At 39.9% G+C, this 17,988-nt stretch overlaps 1 protein-coding gene across 1 annotated transcript in view; it reads left to right on the forward strand.

Moving 5' to 3' along the window:
- The window catches only part of TAF1 (TATA-box binding protein associated factor 1), a 33,262-nt gene extending 15,280 nt beyond the window's left edge, over positions 1-17,982 (forward strand). The window contains exons 19-40 of the mRNA XM_068411788.1: positions 460-540; positions 955-1,104; positions 1,266-1,385; positions 1,565-1,740; positions 2,462-2,703; positions 4,004-4,217; positions 4,478-4,643; positions 4,791-5,002; positions 5,241-5,349; positions 5,556-5,654; positions 6,362-6,539; positions 7,933-8,000; positions 8,392-8,514; positions 9,623-9,715; positions 9,791-9,875; positions 10,385-10,452; positions 10,534-10,650; positions 13,501-13,626; positions 14,812-14,910; positions 15,196-15,346; positions 16,142-16,319; positions 17,389-17,982. Coding sequence (XP_068267889.1) covers positions 460-540; positions 955-1,104; positions 1,266-1,385; positions 1,565-1,740; positions 2,462-2,703; positions 4,004-4,217; positions 4,478-4,643; positions 4,791-5,002; positions 5,241-5,349; positions 5,556-5,654; positions 6,362-6,539; positions 7,933-8,000; positions 8,392-8,514; positions 9,623-9,715; positions 9,791-9,875; positions 10,385-10,452; positions 10,534-10,650; positions 13,501-13,626; positions 14,812-14,910; positions 15,196-15,346; positions 16,142-16,319; positions 17,389-17,605 — 3,072 coding nt within the window. The 3' untranslated portion in view covers positions 17,606-17,982. The remainder of the gene's footprint in view (positions 1-459; positions 541-954; positions 1,105-1,265; positions 1,386-1,564; positions 1,741-2,461; positions 2,704-4,003; positions 4,218-4,477; positions 4,644-4,790; positions 5,003-5,240; positions 5,350-5,555; positions 5,655-6,361; positions 6,540-7,932; positions 8,001-8,391; positions 8,515-9,622; positions 9,716-9,790; positions 9,876-10,384; positions 10,453-10,533; positions 10,651-13,500; positions 13,627-14,811; positions 14,911-15,195; positions 15,347-16,141; positions 16,320-17,388) is intronic.
- Positions 17,983-17,988: the final 6 nt, after the last annotated feature.

Here is a 17,988-nt window from a genome sequence, read left to right on the forward strand (position 1 = left end):
CAAAGTAGGTAAATTAGGCCACTGACTACTGGGAAACTTCCTAAGTTTTCTGCTGTGTAAAAAGGGAGTTAAGTTCTTAGAGAGACATTATATTCTTACCACCTATTATTTAGATACTGATCTAGCTATGCTCAAAGGTAGCAAAGGGAAGGTATGAGGAAGGACTTGTGTTTCCATCTGGAGCTCTACAGCAGAAAGTAACCGGTATGTGGCTGTGAGAGAGACTGGTTATTTTTTTGAAGTCGAGTGCAGTATTAAGTTATGGAGTTTGTCAAAATACTGGGCAGTTTGACATGTGATACTGTGGGTCACAATGAATCTTGCAAACAACTGCCTGTGGAAGTGTGCTTGTTCAGTATGACATGTCTCCACAGGAGGTTCATAATATGCTTCTAGTTCTCTCTCCAGTAACCTTTTTCAAACTGTAGGTTCTCATTTTTTCCTAATATTTCTCTGCAGGATGCAGGTTACGGGGAGAAATCTTTCTTTGCACCAGAAGAGGAGAATGAAGAGGATTTCCAAATGAAGATTGATGATGAGGTACTGTCGGAGTGATGCATGAGCATGCATGCCAATCTATAAAACTGCATGGCAGGAGAGAAACAAGGCCCTTAAATATAAAGGACATATTTAAAGTAGAATTCAGTAGATCAAATGTTCTTGTGACTTTCCTGAGAACTCTGCTACCAAACTTATACCTGTGTTTGGGGACCCTTCTTGCTAAGTCCTTTCAGGACTAGGCTTTTTGCCTTAAGTGCCTTTTGTGAGTTATCTAGCACTTCGGTTCTTCATAGAGGTTTTGTCAGGGCACCTGAAGGATATAGAAGTGGAATTCACCCTCGTTATGTCAGTTGAAAAGTTCTCAGTATCACTGGAAGAATCCAAAACAAAAAGCTTGGAATTCTCCTTGATGGTAGCAGGATTGTGAGGGCATTTTTCTCTTCTTGCTGGCAGGTACGCACAGCTCCATGGAACACCACACGAGCCTTCATTGCTGCTATGAAGGGCAAGTGCCTCCTAGAAGTGACTGGTGTAGCAGATCCTACCGGTTGTGGTGAAGGATTTTCTTATGTGAAGATTCCAAACAAACCAACTCAGCAGAAGGTATAGTTCCCAAGGTTGGGTTGGATGAGGAGCAAAAACTGGAAAGTCATGTGGGAGAAATAGAGTAAATATGGGGCATCAGGAAGAGAAAATATCAGAAGATGAGCCTAGTAAAGACTATTATGTGATGACATTAATAGACTGCATCTTCCTCTGACCAGGATGATAAAGAACCTCAGCCAGTGAAAAAGACAGTGACTGGGACAGATGCTGATCTACGCCGACTTTCTCTCAAAAATGCCAAACAGCTTCTGCGTAAATTTGGAGTGCCTGAAGAGGAGGTGAGCATGAACCTGGAGCAGGTTTCAGAGTTCACTTTGCTAACAGATTCAGCAGCTGATGGTGGAAAGGATGTATACTTTTCTACTTTGACCTTGTGTGGAAAGGAGTTGAAATCCACAGTCAGCTACCTCAGTTGTGTGTCTCTAAAGCCGTTTCTAGTCTGTCTTCCTCTTTGCAGATAAAGAAGCTGTCTCGGTGGGAAGTGATTGATGTGGTGCGTACGATGTCTACAGAGCAGGCTCGTTCAGGGGAAGGTCCTATGAGCAAATTTGCACGTGGGTCTCGGTTTTCTGTAGCAGAACATCAGGAGAGATACAAAGAAGAGTGTCAGCGCATCTTTGATTTACAAAATAAGTAAGTTCTTATCTGATGTTTACAGTCTTGAACCCCACCCTGTCCCCACCTTAAAAGTCCAGAACTATGTATGCCTGGGGCTCACTGATATGTGGCGGTATAGATGTTGATTCAGCTGGTTGGGCCCACAAAATACAACACTGAGAAAGAGGGCTTTGGATGTTAATAGAAACTTACGGGTTAGCCTTAGTGTCTCGCTGTCATAGACCTTTTGGAACGGTAGAATGAGCTGTATAGTCTGCCAGTATAATGGCATGAGATGTTCCACTGTTCCACAGATCAGTAGTTCACCACCCTATTTCCTTCCTTTCTTTCCGCTCCCCCCCCCCACCTTTTTTTTTGTTTTATTAACAGCAGTTTGCCGTCTCTCTCTTGGGTAGCAGCTACCAATTTTAGGTCCTATTCTTTAGAACTGCCTGAAGAATTCATGCGTTATCCCTTGTTCTGGCACAAGACCTGAGAGTGGGGAGGGAATATAGTACTGTTGATGATGAGGAGATCAACTTGTTGGAGAAGATTGGCTTGGAGCAATTGATCTTTTGGACATGGGAACCACAGGAGGACTGAGAAGGGAATATATTATGGCTATTCTTGTAGTAGTGATTTGCAACATTAATTTTCAAACCTTTGCATCATTTTTACCTTTGTATTTCTGGAAAGGTAACAGGCTGATTTTTGTTCTGGGGAAACTAACTGACTTTCTACGTGCCTCCTGTTTCAGGGTTCTGGAATCAACTGAGATCCTGTCAACAGACACAGATAGCAGCTCAGCTGAAGACAGTGACTTTGAAGAGATGGGAAAGAATATTGAGAATATGTTACAGAACAAGAAAACTAGTTCTCAGCTCTCTCGGGAAAGAGAAGAGCAAGAGCGAAAGGAATTGCAAAGGATGCTTCTGGGAGAAGACAGTGGCAATGACAAAGAAAGGGGCAAAAAGGACAGGAGAGACAAAAAGGGGCTGTGTAAGTAACTGAAACCATCAGAATGTGCCTGGGAAGGGATGCAGAACTTTGTGTCAGGCTGTAAAGTGTGCTGATCTGGCCTCTCAGAGGAGAGTGTGGATTCCTTACCGGGAGAATGAATAGACTTACTTCTCTAGGGCTTCTTCCTTCTCCTGACCAGTTACTGTCTGAAAATGCATTTAAAGTGTTTTCTTTGCCCCATAGCTTTGCTTATTTTGAACGATAAACTTACTCTGGTATTTCTTTAGGTATTCACTACTGCTTGCTGCTTATGTTTCCCTTTTTTTTTTTTTGAGGGGTGTGTGTGTTTTTGAGTACTTTTCTCAAGATGTGTTCACACATACAGCTTATGCAGTGTTCCTGCAACCAGCTTATGGTCCTCTAATTTGATCTTGTGTGTAAGCACAGCTCTGTACGTGAAACAGATATGCACAATATGTAGGCTGATAGTGGTGTCTGTTATACTATGTGCTGTAGCAGTGTGTTTGGGAGGTAACTGGGCAGCTGCCAGATTTGGATCTCCTGGAGATGTGTTTCTCTTAAGTGCATTCCAACAAAAAACTTGACACGGCCCTAACTGGCAGGTGAAAGTGTGCGACTTGTGTATGAACTTCTGTCTGTGTGACGGTGCTCATGACCACTGTTACTTGTTGCATGCGTATGAGCAAATTTGAGCTCTGCTGCATCTGGGTCAACATTCTTGTTGCTGTTGGAAACACAGGTTGGGAATAAATCGCTAATTAAATAATTACTGGAATAATTTAGTAAGGGATATGTGGAAGATTTGCTGATTATTGTTGCCTTATGAAAAGATACCCAGTGTTATTTTGAACGAATCTCTCAACCAAAATTATGGGTGGTGCTGGAAAGATTCTGTGGTCACATGAGACTAGACTAGCTCTCTGGTTGTAACACTAGTTGGAGAACTGGATAATTGTTGACCTTCCGTTTCTGCCAGATCTCCATACCTATGATCAAAACCACTGTAACTATAAGTAATCCACAGGGCCATGTTGCAGTTGCCTTACACATTGCACTTAGGCACCTGTGGGTCCTTGTGACTGTAGCTGTTCCTTCTGGCTTTATAATCCATGTAGATAATTCAGTAGCTTCCCTCTGTTTCAGATTGATATATGTCATGATAAGAGAACATGAACAAGCAAGGGAAAGACTTCTATTGCTTAGGTTTTCCTGAATTTGTTTCTTGGAAGTTTTAAAGCCAAAACTGTCTGCTGTATTTAAACAATGCTGTTTCTATAGTGTGAAGGAAATTGGAAGTAAATAAAACACTCTCTTGTAGCATCAGCTTCAGGAGCCTCAGCAAACTCTCACAAAGATGATGACACTGCCTCTGTAACCAGCCTTAATTCCTCTGCCACTGGCCGCCGCCTCAAAATCTATCGCACGTTTAGAGATGAGGATGGGAAAGAATATGTGAGGTGTGAGACAGTTCGGAAGCCTGCTGTTATTGATGCCTACTGCCGAATACGGACTACCAAGGATGAAGAGTTCATGTAAGACCTATATGATTTTTTTCTTTTTTTTTTTCTTTTTAACTTTGCATGTAGACTATTTCATTCTATTGGCAGTATGAAGAAATGTAGAGTTGAGTGTAGAAGCTCGGCACTGTAATTGTGTAGAGAGAGAGATATTTAATGGCTGTCCCTTTGAAGGGTATTGTGAATTTTTTGCAGTGATTGATCTGACAGAAGAATATCTGGTAAATCAACTCAGATGAAAAACTCGTGTGTAACTTTTGGGTGTTCCCCCCTAGACGAAAGTTTGCTCTATTTGATGAACAGCACCGTGAAGAAATGCGGAAAGAGCGGCGCAGGATCCAGGAACAATTACGGCGGTTAAAACGGAACCAAGAAAAAGAGAAACTCAAGGGCCCTCCAGAAAAGAAGCCCAAGAAAATGAAAGAGCGTCCAGACTTGAAAGTAAGCATGCTAACAGGTCTTGGGTGTTGGAGAATTGTGTTCTAGTGATGTATTAAAGGTCTGACTAGCAGATTTTAATTATACTTTGCCACTAACTAGGAGCCTATGCATGAATTCTGATCTGTCATCTTTATTGTATTTTTGCAGCTAAAATGTGGAGCATGTGGTGCAATTGGCCATATGAGGACGAATAAGTTCTGCCCTCTTTACTACCAAACAAATGCCCCACCTTCTAATCCTGTTGCAATGACAGAGGAGCAGGAGGAAGAGCTGGAAAAAACAGTCATTCACAATGATAATGAAGAACTCATCAAAGTAGAAGGAACAAAAATTGTCCTGGGAAAACAACTGATTGAGAGGTAAGGGAAGAAGCAGAGATACCGATGGGCAGTAAGAAAAAACAATTTAGTGCAGAATACTCATATATGTATTAATCACAGGAATAAAGTGACAGGGCTTTACACAGACTATTACTAAAGTATTTCGATTATGTATTTGGTATTATGGCAGATGGGACCAGAGCCAGTACTGGGGGACAAATGGTCTTCATTCACAAGAGGGCTGGAGAAAGCATTACGCTTTTTTGTTTTTACCTAGTGCGGATGAGGTTCGCAGGAAATCACTGGTCCTGAAGTTTCCTAAACAGCAGCTTCCTCCAAAGAAGAAGCGGCGAGTAGGGACAACCGTTCACTGTGATTATCTGAATGTGAGTGAAGGTGTTACTGAGCTGATTGCAGCATCTCTATTTCTGTTTGTACCAACTGGCCAGTTTCTTTACTACTCCTGTGCATCCTCCACTTGCAACACAGATACCTGCCCAGTAAATTAATAAACTGAATTGCCTAGGATTTCTGTGGGTAAATATTTTGCATCTTGAAACTGCCTTAATTTTTCTGCCTCTGATTGCTTTAGCGTCCTCATAAATCTATCCACCGACGGCGAACAGATCCCATGGTGACGCTGTCATCCATCTTGGAGGGCATCATCAATGACATAAGGGATCTTCCTAATGTAAGTTTAAGCTACTAGACCAAAAACCTGTGTCTTAAGCAGTATGGTTAAAGTAGGTTGTGTTGTAGACACCAGAATTAGGCTAGGCTTTTCTCAGATGAGTGGTGTGCCTCCACTTTCCCCCCTGCTGTGCACACAGTTGGTGTGCATTATTTCATAAGTTAACTCAGCTTTTTGAGGTGAAAATGCCCATATCGGAAAATAATGTTGAGTAGTTCTGTATGGATACATATTCAAAGCCTGGGATGTGATTTTTTTTTTTCCAACAAAACCAGAAAAAGATACATAACACTTGATGTAGCAATGTGGAATACTTTTATATGTGTGGCACTGGAGAAAATTGTGTACTTCACTGTTTCTGAGCAGATTTTACCAGAAAATTGCAAAATCAAAATATTAAATGGAAAATTTGAGTTGAAATGAGAATTGAAGGTTCAGTTTCTTGACTTCTGTGCTGTGTAACCAAAAATACCATCTGAGAATTCTTTGTGAGTTTTTTCTTCTTATAATGGTATTAAAGAACATTTTGTAGAAGAAAGTGATAGCCACCGTGTGGCTGAGCTTATTATATTTTCCCTGGTGCAGTTAAGGAACTGATTGTGTAAAGGTTTTACATGTTAGTGGCTATTCAACTGTAGAGGTTAAACTGAGATTAGCTGTGCTAGTACTGTGATAAAAAGCATTCATTTTTTTCTTTTCATCCTCAGACATACCCCTTTCATACACCTGTAAATCCAAAAGTTGTCAAAGATTATTATAAGATTATTACTAGGCCCATGGATTTACAGACCCTGCGTGAAAATGTTCGTAAGCGGCAGTACCCATCCCGAGAAGAGTTCAGAGAACATCTGGAACTAATTGTGAAGAACAGTGCGACATACAATGGTAAGCTATTAACAATGCAAGGAAACTGTGCTTCTGTTAATATGTTGTACATGTATGAGGTGTCAGTCTTTTACTTTTAGAAATAATGAAAGCAACAGAAAAGCAGAATAAATTCACTGTCAGATGGCAACAATAAACACATGTTTTTTCAGATATACCTGAAAACTATATTAATGTTAATGAGCTAATTCATAAATATGAAAGAAGTGGACCCTAGCATTTAACAATAACTAGATGGTGACTGTGATGTAGTAACTGAAGTTCAATTATGGACCTATCAATGACTTGGAGACACTAGTGCATATATTAAGTGAAACTGCGCTGAAGCAAAGTCCTGCATATCCACTTCATGTAGGGTGAAGCTAAGCAAAACATTGTTTTTAGTAGACTATATTATGAGTGTACTTCCTTTTTGCTTTTAGACAGGGATTGGTGGGGAGATACTTGTGAACTTACTTTTTCAATATTATGCTTTAGTGAATGAATCTTTCAATACAAATAGGAATAGTTCACACCTTTTGAAGCCATTGCCTTGGAGCATGCAGCTGTGAGTAGAGTTTACTGTAATGATTTTGCATATTTTGGTTCTTATTGCAACTAAATTTTTCCCCATTTGGGAAGGTCAGAAAGCTAGTTTAAAAAAACAAAAAGCGTAGATTCTGTAGTAGAGCATGCATCTGCTGGGGAAGAGTGCTGATTCATTGAGCAACTATAGGTCAGCTGTATTCTGACTGCTAATAGAAAGGTCTTTGTGCAAAAAGTATTCATTTGACAGATAAAAAACCTCCCAGCTGCATTAAGTCTCTCTGGGCTCTGCAGCATTCGGGGTAACACTGACAGCACTGGTTTTGTGCCTTTACTGCTTCCTTTATTATTTTGACAGCTAAGTCTCCATTTTATCCTAATAAATGAGATTTTTTTGTCATAGTTATGTTGCAAATACTTGTTCCCATGTCTGAGGAATCATGAAATCATTTAAAGCTGTGGTTTTCTCAATATTACTTAATGTCCATCTTGCCTGCCTTAGCAGTTCTGCTTCACTGACTAGATTTAGTGAAGGAAACAGAAATTTCATGACATACTCTGAAAGTCTGGCAAAAGTGGAGGGCTTAGAGCCCAGTCTTCCACAGGCACAGCTGGTTTCCCATAGGGTTTCCAAACCTTAACGGAACGTATACCAGAAGTGTGAATATTTGCTACAAATAACCGTTTCTCATATAAAATCCACACTATAGTAATTGTGTGTATTGAGAATATACTTGAGGATATACTCCCAGCTGTGCTAGAAATATAATCAGTGGTGCTTTAGGAGCAGGTATTAACTCATATTGTGACATAATTGGTCTTTTTAATCAGGCTGGAGTATCTCACTCTACTTGCTGTGTGTTTGCAGGGCCAAAACACTCACTGACGCAGATATCTCAGTCCATGCTGGACCTGTGTGATGAAAAGCTAAAAGAGGCAAGTCTTGTGAATGAGTTGTGATCAGAGTGGAGAGGGGAGGGATGGCTAGGGGTGGTTGAGGAGTTTGCGGATAGAGGACGTGAGTAGGCAAAACACAGGACTTTAAGGAGAGCAGAAGAATAAAGAAACTCCTCCCCCCACCCCAGAGTGTATTTCAGTTTTTACAATTTTAAACAGTTCATGCTGGAGTCTTTCTCAAAAAACAGATGCTTGCTTGTTACTCTAGTTACTTTATCTTGTATGTAGGCTTATATCTAGGCTATTATCCCCCCTTATTGACAAGTGTCTTCATAAAAAGGTGAATGGGAGTCTCTTTGGGACAGAATATGCTGATACTGACAGTTATTAATCTAGAGTCAGCCACTGATATTCCTTACTTTTATTGCAGAAAGAAGATAAACTGGCTCGATTAGAAAAAGCAATTAATCCCCTCCTGGATGATGATGATCAAGTGGCCTTTTCCTTCATTTTGGATAACATTGTCACTCAAAAGATGATGGCAGTTCCAGATGTATGTAGCTTGAGTAGAGTGTGTGCATGTGATGTGCAAAATGTGCCGATTATAGACCTGTGGCTGTATATTTATATTGTGGTTGTTAGTGCACTGACAAAAAAAGAAGTGTGCTCTGTCAGGGAGCTGGCCTGTGATTTACTGACTGGCACAGACACACCTGTACTCACCCCCTTCACTGGAGCAAAGGTCAAGAAGTGAAGGCTGGGTTCCAGTTTTTTTCCTGCTGCTCTCACTCCTGGATAGTGTCTGGGTCAGCCTCCCATTAGTATGAAGTCACTGATTTTCATTAAGCATGGTCATTATAAAACATACTCTTCTCCTGATGCTTATACCACTTGCTTTGGTAGATCTTGAAGCACTCTGCAAGGGTATGGTTTTCGGGTGCAAATGAAACATAAGCTGATTTCTAATTGATCAGGTTTACCCAGTGTTGTACTAGTTCGTTAGTATTAAAAAAAAACAACCCTTAAGCTTACAAAATAAAACTGCACAGATGAGGACTTCAGTGTCACTCATCTATAATGTGTACCGTGTCTGAATGGAGTAAGGAACGAGAGTCTCTAGTGGTTAGACTCAATGAGAGAAGGCTTAATGCCTGTCCTCTTTAAAACTTTGTTGCTTCCATTCTCTGTTGTCACCAAGTTCTCATTTCTGATGTTTAGAAACAGATTTTAGAGTTTTTCTGTGCCGTCACACCATGATGAACTGTTAAATTGGTATATGTAGCCCCCGTTGTGAGATCAGACCTAGGTTTATATTCTTTGTTTATTGTACAAGCAATGAGTGTTCTTGCTGGACACTGCAGTTATGTTGTGGAAGAAACATTGATATTAAATAGAAAAGTCCTTTGTATGATTATTTTGTATTACATGTTCCTACTGTCAAACATGTATCAACTGGCCTAGTTAAAAATCCAACTGGTAGATCTTTTTTCTGTGTCCCTCCTGAAGCTAGATGATTGGATTCAAGATGCCTTGTGATAAATACTTCCCATACGTTTTGAGTATTAATCAGTTCAGGAGACTTGCTTTATGAAATGTGTAGCTCAAACTGTAAAAAATTCTACACAGAAGCTTTCTAATCTTGTCTGTTTTCTTTCCTTTAGTCTTGGCCATTTCATCATCCAGTTAACAAAAAGTTTGTTCCTGATTATTACAAGGTGATTGCTAATCCAATGGATCTGGAGACTATCCGCAAGGTGAGTAGCTTGAACTGAGCAGCCGCTTGAGAGACGTTTAGATTTGGTTACTTACTGGGTGACAATCTCTTCCAGAATATCTCCAAACACAAATACCAGAACAGAGAGACTTTCCTGGATGATGTTAACCTCATCCTTGCCAACAGCATTAAGTACAATGGTAGGTGGTGAAAATAAGGCTTCAGCTGCCTTCTGTACTTAAATGAATACATCTGGGTACCTGTTCTGTAGCGCTGTCAAAGCCTGAAGCTGTGAATCCTGAGCTTGATTGTTGCTTTCCTTTCCTGCTAAGAAAAGAGATGCTTAAAGAGTGACATTTTCACTGTCACGTGGTGCTTCATTTACCATCTTTTGCAGAAGGGGCTGTTACATTTGGGGAGGATTTTCTGCTTGTTCAGTACACGTCTCTGCTTCAGTGATTTGTTTCTGGGCATCTCCTTGAGATCGACTGGGTGCAACCTTCCTATGTCCTTGATCATATTTTAAATACTGGAACAAACTGGTTGCTCTTTGTTAGCTGAATGTGAATTCTGCTTTATATTTCTCCTTAGATCAGAAGGTGTTGGGATTTAGGGACCTGTGTCACGTGTAACCAAAACCAGTCTTTCTGTCTCAGCAGCTGGAACTGAGCAAATGTCAGAATACATAGAAATTTGTTTCTTACTACAGGGCCAGACAGTCAGTACACAAAAACAGCCCAGGAGATTGTAAACATCTGTTATCAAACCTTAGCTGAGGTATGTGGACAACTCTACTGTAATATTTTTGTATGTTTGAATTTTCTGTTCTGCAACCTTAGCACGCTTCTTTGTTCTTAGTATGATGAGCACCTGACTCAACTTGAGAGAGACATCTCTACTGCTAAGGAAGCAGCACTAGAGGAGGCAGATCTGGAAAGTCTTGATCCTATGACCCCTGGTCCCTACACTCCACAGGCAAGTGATCAAGCAAAGTTTTCTCTTCCTTTCTTTTAGTTTCAGTCTCCTGGATGTTTGATCTAGAGGTGCCTCTTTGTTTACTGTTCTCTCTCTGTCTGCAGTTTGTCTTTTAGTAGAGTATCTTGTTGGATGGTGGGCTAACAGCTATTTTTTAAGGATAAATATGAGAAGCGGTTATGATGCTTCAGAAGGTGAGATACCTAAGACAAAGAAGGTAATTTCCCAAGCAACTTGCAAGAGTGGTCTCAACATGAGCTGTGTATAGTCAGGTACAACTGAGTGTTGGCTGGAAATTCAAAGACTCTGCAAGTGTAGCAGTTAGAAACCCTCAGAAGGCAAGCAGGGAAAAGGTAAGGAGAACATGAGGAAGAACCATCAATACTATAGTGCTGAGAAGAAGCCAGAGAGCTGTTTGGTGGGGGTATTGTTGAAGAGGCTTATTGCTATGAGCCTAGCATAATTGCCTAATATGGTCAGTGAACTGAAGTACAACTCCTCTGCATTCTTTGGTGGGATTCTTTACATTTCTTTATCTTGGTTCTAATGGAAATAACATTTTTTACTCTTCATTATTATGTTATAGCAAACAATTGTGTGTGTCAGTTATTTTGTATGTCTTATAGACCAAGTTGGAAGCATAATTTATACTGGAGATTGTATGACAGACTGCTTTTTCAGTGTTTAGAGTTTGGCAAAGTTTTGTAAGCTATTTTTTTTTTTTTTTTTTTAATGCTGCTTCTTGCCTTGGGCTGTTTGGTTGTTTTTAAAAACATGAGTAAAAAACTTTCACCAGGAATGACATGTTCATTCCTGAAAAATAAAATTGCCTTTGGAATTTCTCTGATAAATTAGGTAACAGTTCGGGGAATGTCAGCCTAGTGTCTGAGATGTGCCATTTGTTTATTTGGAAAAACTGTTGAAGTTCATAAACCTTGGGAAAGATCTCTCTGGTCACAATTCAAATGTTGTGTACCCAGTGTAGGAAGACAGAGCAAAGCTTTCTTTGCAGTTGTTCATCCCAGTTGTAGACCAATAATTTTTCTATTCTGTGCAAGTCTGGTGAGGTTACATCTGGGAAGTTGCATTTAATTTTAGTAAAGTCAGAGCAGAAAAGAGAGGCTTGAAGTTCAAGAACAATTTAAGATCTTGTAAAGATTATTTTTAAGAGAAAAATGAGTCTAAAATTTGTTTAGGCAATAAGTATACAAAGATTATACAGCTGGAGCCAGGATAGCAGGCTACGAACAATTCTGGGGCAAGATTTAACACCCTTCATCCATCTCTCCCCACAAAAAAAAAACAACAAAAAAAACAAACAAACAAACCCCAAAATGTAGCATTTTAGAAAGCTAGAAAGAACTTGCTGGGAATGATGATTGAGTTCAATGGGGTGGGAATACTGAAACTGAGTATCATGGAAAAAGTCCTTCCTAGCAATGGGAAGTGTCAGGCTGTAAGGGAGTCTTTGGAGATTAGTTGTTGAAACATTTCAAGGAAGATTAGATGGAATCAAGGATGATCCTAATACCTCAGAGAATGAGGGACAAAAATGTCGTTCTTCTCTCTATCTGATGGTTTCTTTTCCAAGAGCAGTATTAGCTGTTGTGATTTTTTTCCAAGCTGGTGATCAGGAGAGAGGAAAAGAGGCCTGAGCAGTGAACTGCCTATTAGTTGTCTGCGCCTTCTCTGTGCTTGCTAAAAGAGAGAGCTTCCTGAGCCTCTCCCTTGAACTTGTCATCTGAAGGCCACCCTTTCCCTCTGCTTCTTGGCTGGAGGTACACTTCCGCTTCCTACACTCCCAAACTTGTCACAGATGGCAGGTCTGGTGATGGTTGCTTGGCTTTAGTTCCCTTTATTTTGAATGCAGTTGTGATGACTAATACTTACCTCCCCATATGTGTCTTCAGGAGTTGGACTCCAGGATATAAAAAGCAAATACAGCAAGTACAGAGCTGTCTGTGGTTTACGTGTCTGTTTGAATTCTTAGGAAGCCTGTTTTGCCCAATTTAAAGGCTATTGCTGCTGCTCTTAACACTTTCAGGATTGTCATGATATATAAACTGTGTATTATAAGGGCATTTTATCAAAATCATAATCTGTAGTTCCTAGTTAACTCTTCAGAGGTCAAATGGCATGCAAACTACAGATTGGCCTTTAGAACATCTTATCCAAACCCCCCTTTTTTCTTGTTTTTGTCAGCTTTAGGGACTCTTGAGACACTGATTTACGTAGAACTGATTGAAAGTTGAAGCTTTGCTATTTTGTATGTGATAGCAGCATTTGTGGTTGCAATACCATTTCCACGGTAGGAATGGAAACTAAAAGGGCCATGCTGAGTCAAACCAAAGGCTGATATAATCAAGTATTCTGTCTCTGGCAGGGACCAGAAGTAAGTGGATGCAAACATACAGTGATCCTTCTTACAGTGAAGCCTCTGCTTCTAGCAGTTGACTGTTCAGGCACCTTAAACTGGTGTTGCATCTGGACCATTGTATTTATGAGCTGCAGAGAGGCCTATTTTCTATAAATCTATCTAATCCTTTTGGAGTCCATTTACGATTTTGGCCTCTGTAGGATTGCACTGTATAGAAGTACTGACTTCTGTTTTAGAATCTGCTGTTTGGCAAACTTCAAACCTGAGGTTGTGAGCCACTGCATTTTACCATGTTTGTTCTTTGAGAATAAATAGCTTATTTTGATTAATCAGTGTTTAATAGTATAAACACCATGCAAAAAAATGCATTTTGCATTTAGTCCTGAAATCCCAGTCTTGCCTCTCAAGATACTGTTCTAGTCTCAGTTCAGTGCCTGAGAATGTTATGTCTCCTGTTTCCACATATACTTTAGCCACCTGATTTGTATGATACCAACACTTCCCTCAGTATGTCACATGATGCTTCAGTCTATCAAGATGAGAGCAATTTGTCTGCTATGGACACTCCCATCACTACCCCAGAGAAGCGAGGAACTCAGGTTAGAATCCTCCATTTTTTCATGTGGTTGGAGAGTTGGGTTGTATAAGCAAATTACTGAAAGGAGGCAATTACTTTGTAGGAAACAGGTGACAAAGATCAGCAGCTTTCCAATGCAGAGAAGGGAATCCATTTCCAAAGTTATGCAATTTCCTTCATTTTGACTGCTCAGAGGGAAAAGGAAAAATTTAAAGAGCACTGGAAATTGAGACACTGCAAAACAAAGAATAGAGAATCAAAAGCTGCAAAGAATCTGCCTTAGGCCAGGTGTTTGTTTGCTTCACTACTTCTGAGAGTAGAAACCTGGTGACTCATGCTACAAAGGGCTGATATGCAATCCTTTGTTCATTCTGAATAGGGAAATGGGTGAAGTATATTCTACAGATTTGGAAGATGCTAATTAGATTATTATGGTTGCATCCAGTGACAATGAGAAGCTGTACAAACACTTAGGAAGAGATGGTTGCCACTGTAGATACCTTGTAGTTGTAAAAGAAAAAAAAAAAGCAGAGAGGTTAAAGGTATTAAATCATTATAAAAGAGCTTGTTACAGTAACCACAGAATATTTTTTTCTTAGTCTTTATTCTGTATTAAACAAAAAAAAATTCTTGGAGGAGAGGGAATAGAAGAAGGAGATACAGTAATATGACCATGAACATCAATTCCCAGGAGGAAGAAGGTGAGTAGGGCCATGAGACTGAAGGTCTTCAAGCTTTCTATGGACTTTCAATTTATAGTCTTTAGGACAGAATCTGGATGTCCTCTCTACCTTGGACTCATGGTGACTGAGGGAAGAACATGAGAGAGGAGGGGCAGAAGATTTGTTGGAAACTGCTGTCTGCTTTTAAAATATTTTGTGAAAATAAGCACTTCATAAGATCTAGTGGTATCTTCCAGAAATAGCTAGGTAAACAAAGAACTCTTCATGTGTAAGGCTGGAGATTCCTTTTTCAAGGATGAGCACATCAGGATAAAAGTGTGTTGAGGCTGTGTGCTCTCTGATCTTGGAATAAAGAGAGAAAGGATCCTTGCCCTAAGAGTGATATATGTAGATTTTTCCTTTTGTCTTCCCCCTCCTCCTGTACTCCTGCACCCATCATTGTGGTCCAGATGTCAGTCATACCCTTTGGTTTATGTCCAGTAGTGCCTTCCTCAATGGTATTGCTATTTGTGTTCCCCATTCAGATGCGCCAGGGGCGAGGTAGGCTGGGCGAGGAAGACTCTGACGTAGATATTGAAGGGTTTGATGAGGATGATGATGGGAAACCTAAGACTCCAGCCCCAGTGAGTATATTTACAGAAATCCCAGCCACAGTCTATGTGTTGACTTGCATACTTGTTTTAGAAGTCTCTGTAGTATAAGGGTTGACTGCTGTGTCTGCCACCCTGAAAGACAGCAGTATTCGTAGCAATAGCTGGACTCTTAAATGTCGTTTTACCATGTTAGCATTATGAAATGAGTGAATACTTCAGAATGAACAGTGTGATAAATAATGGGCATATGCTGGAAATGGCAGCAGTAGTTTATATGTTGTTTGTTCCTCACTATCCCTGTTCTGTATGACCTAGGAAGTTGAAGATGCAGATGGTGACCTTGCTGATGAAGAAGAAGGATCAGTCCAGCAGCCCCAGGCCAGTGTCCTCTATGAAGATTTGCTCATGTCGGATGGAGAGGATGATGATGATGGGAGTGATGAGGAGGGAGACAATCCTTTCTCATGTAGGTGTTTTTTTTTTTTATAAAAGGTTGACTAGGAACTGGTTGTTCACAAACCCAGCTAATCTTCTCGTGCTTCCACCACAAAAACATGCAGTAGAGAGCATAGAGCATAATTGGGATATGTAGGCCAGCCAGGTGGTCTAGTAGTCAAAAAGGAAGAGACACCAAAGGGCAAGATGAGAAAACTGGATGAACATAAATGGAACTGAAAACAAAGTGGAGTAGGAGTGCTGTAAGTACGGATAGAGAAGAAAGCAGAGTTAAGACAAGATCTGGTCGATTGTATTTCATAAATTAAAACTGCAAATGGTTCTGAAAAGACTGGGACTATGATTTGGTGTGCAGAGCCAGGAATGGGCAGTTTAGTAAAAGCACAATATTTATTTTTATATGAAACAGTATGGTCCGTGTTACCAAGAACTGGAAGAAGTGCCTGGAGGTTCTTCAGATTGTTTCCCTGTTTACTAAAAACCTTGCCATTCAGAAAAGGTTGTAGTGGTATTTAGCGATGGCTTCTGAAAATTATTAGGGGGGAAGAGGGGGAATTATTCAGAGCAGACAAGCAAATAAGGCCTTTTTGAATAATGGTGGTAATGAGATTGCTTTTGAATAACATCAGAATTGGTACTTGGTAAGCAGTATCACCTCCCAGATACCCTGTCTGCTACCTTGTGGAGACACTACTTTGTATACATTCCTTACTGTCAATATTGTAGCCTTTAAACAAAGACAATGGGTATGTAACTGACAGAACAAAACTGTTGATTTGTGACCAAATGTGGGTTTATTACGCAGCTATCCAACTGAGTGAGAGTGGCAGTGACTCAGATGTGGAGCCCAATGCAGTGAGACCTAAACAACCTCATGTTCTTCAAGAGAACACACGAATGGGCATGGACAATGAAGAAAGCATGATGTCTTATGAAGGAGATGGTGGGGAGACATCTCATGTTATGGAGGACAGTAATATCAGGTAATTAGAGCTGAGTATCTTGTTAAAATAATTGTTCAAAACAAAATCTCTTCCCTTAAAGATTTCTGAAGTGTTTATCATAAAAAGCTGAAGAATATCTCACTTTTTTTCTTCTATTTTGTCACTGGTTTTAGTATTGCAACCAAAATTGCCATAATTGCAGTTTACTTCTTATCAACACAAATTTGGTTTTGCTGTTAGATTTTGCACTAATAAAAATGTTAGTTAAATTTTAAAAAAATGTTATTTCTTTTAAGTGAAATGATTTCCTATACATAGTGGTTTTTGAAGGCAGGACAAATAAAGGTTTTTATAGGTTGTCTCGGAAACAACAAGGTACCTTTGAAGTTAAAAGATGATTTAGCTGATTAACTTCATGGTTTTTCTTGTTTTCTCTAAGAATAAGCATGTCCTTACTTGAAAAGAAACTGCTTAGTTGAAGTCCAAAAGAATAAGAATATGCATATTCTGTATTTTGGAAGGAGTTCCATTATTAGAAAATGACAGGTACAGCAATATCAGCTTTATTGTTTTGCATTCACTTGAGAGAATAATGACCTACTCTTCCTTCTGTGGCCATTCTGTAGAGTATTAGCATTAGATCCTCTGTTCTTTTTTCTATTTGTGGAATTCAGTCCCTTAATGCTATTATTGGTATTTGCCTAATAAATTATTGTACAGGTAGCTATGCTGGGTCAGGCGAATGGTCGGTCCAGCCCAGTACTTTGACAATAGTTGGCAGAAAATGCTAGAGAAGATGATGAGAATGTGCTGTCTGCCTGTCTGTCTGCAGTAAAGGTGACAGATGGCAGGTGTTGGAGCGATCTGTTTTTCCAGCCCTGCGTATATGAGAGTGGGATGAGGATGCTGGTAGACAATTGTTTCATCAGGAGAACTGTTTTTTTTATTTTAAAAAGCTGGCCATTGACACAATTGGAGTGCACAGTGGTTCTGAGTCTTCCACAAGGACTTCAATCCAGGGACCTTTTATAGGAGTTAAATAGAGAATTATTGTTACCAGCAGCTGATTTGAAATTATGGTATAGTAAGAGTATCTTCTTTCTTGTAGTTATGGCAGCTATGAAGAACCAGACCCAAAATCCAACACAAGGGATACTAGTTTCAGCAGTATTGGAGGGTACGAGATCTCAGAAGATGAGGAAGAGGAAGAACAGCAGCGCTGTGGGCCAAGCGTATTGAGTCAAGTCCACCTGTCTGAGGATGAGGAAGACAGTGAGGACTTCCATTCCATTGCAGGAGACAGTGACCTGGACTCAGATGACTAAACTCATGATGGTCATCCTGGGATACTCGTAGCTCCTGAATTTGTCTTGTCCCAGTTTGCTGTAAGGAACAGTGTGGTGTGGACTGTGTTAAAAAGAAGTAGATTTTTTTAATCTGACATTTTAATCAGTTATAAAACATATTATGTGACTGAGTAAAGGGTGAAAAATAAGCTTTTGACAAGCATGCCCTGCTGAAGCTTTGGGTGGTTGTAGCCTGTACTAGTTCCAGAACGCAGACGAAGATTTGTATGGTTTGTTCTTCAGTCTTCATAGATGTAAAATAATTTCTCCTAAATACTTGCCTGTTAGATACCTGCATGTCTGTCAGGAAAAAAAAAATGCTTGCTCAGAATAAAATTCCTGCTGTTGATAAACAACTATAA

Source organism: Nyctibius grandis, chromosome 13 (assembly GCF_013368605.1).
Source record: "Nyctibius grandis isolate bNycGra1 chromosome 13, bNycGra1.pri, whole genome shotgun sequence".
Lineage (NCBI taxonomy): Eukaryota > Metazoa > Chordata > Aves > Nyctibiiformes > Nyctibiidae > Nyctibius > Nyctibius grandis.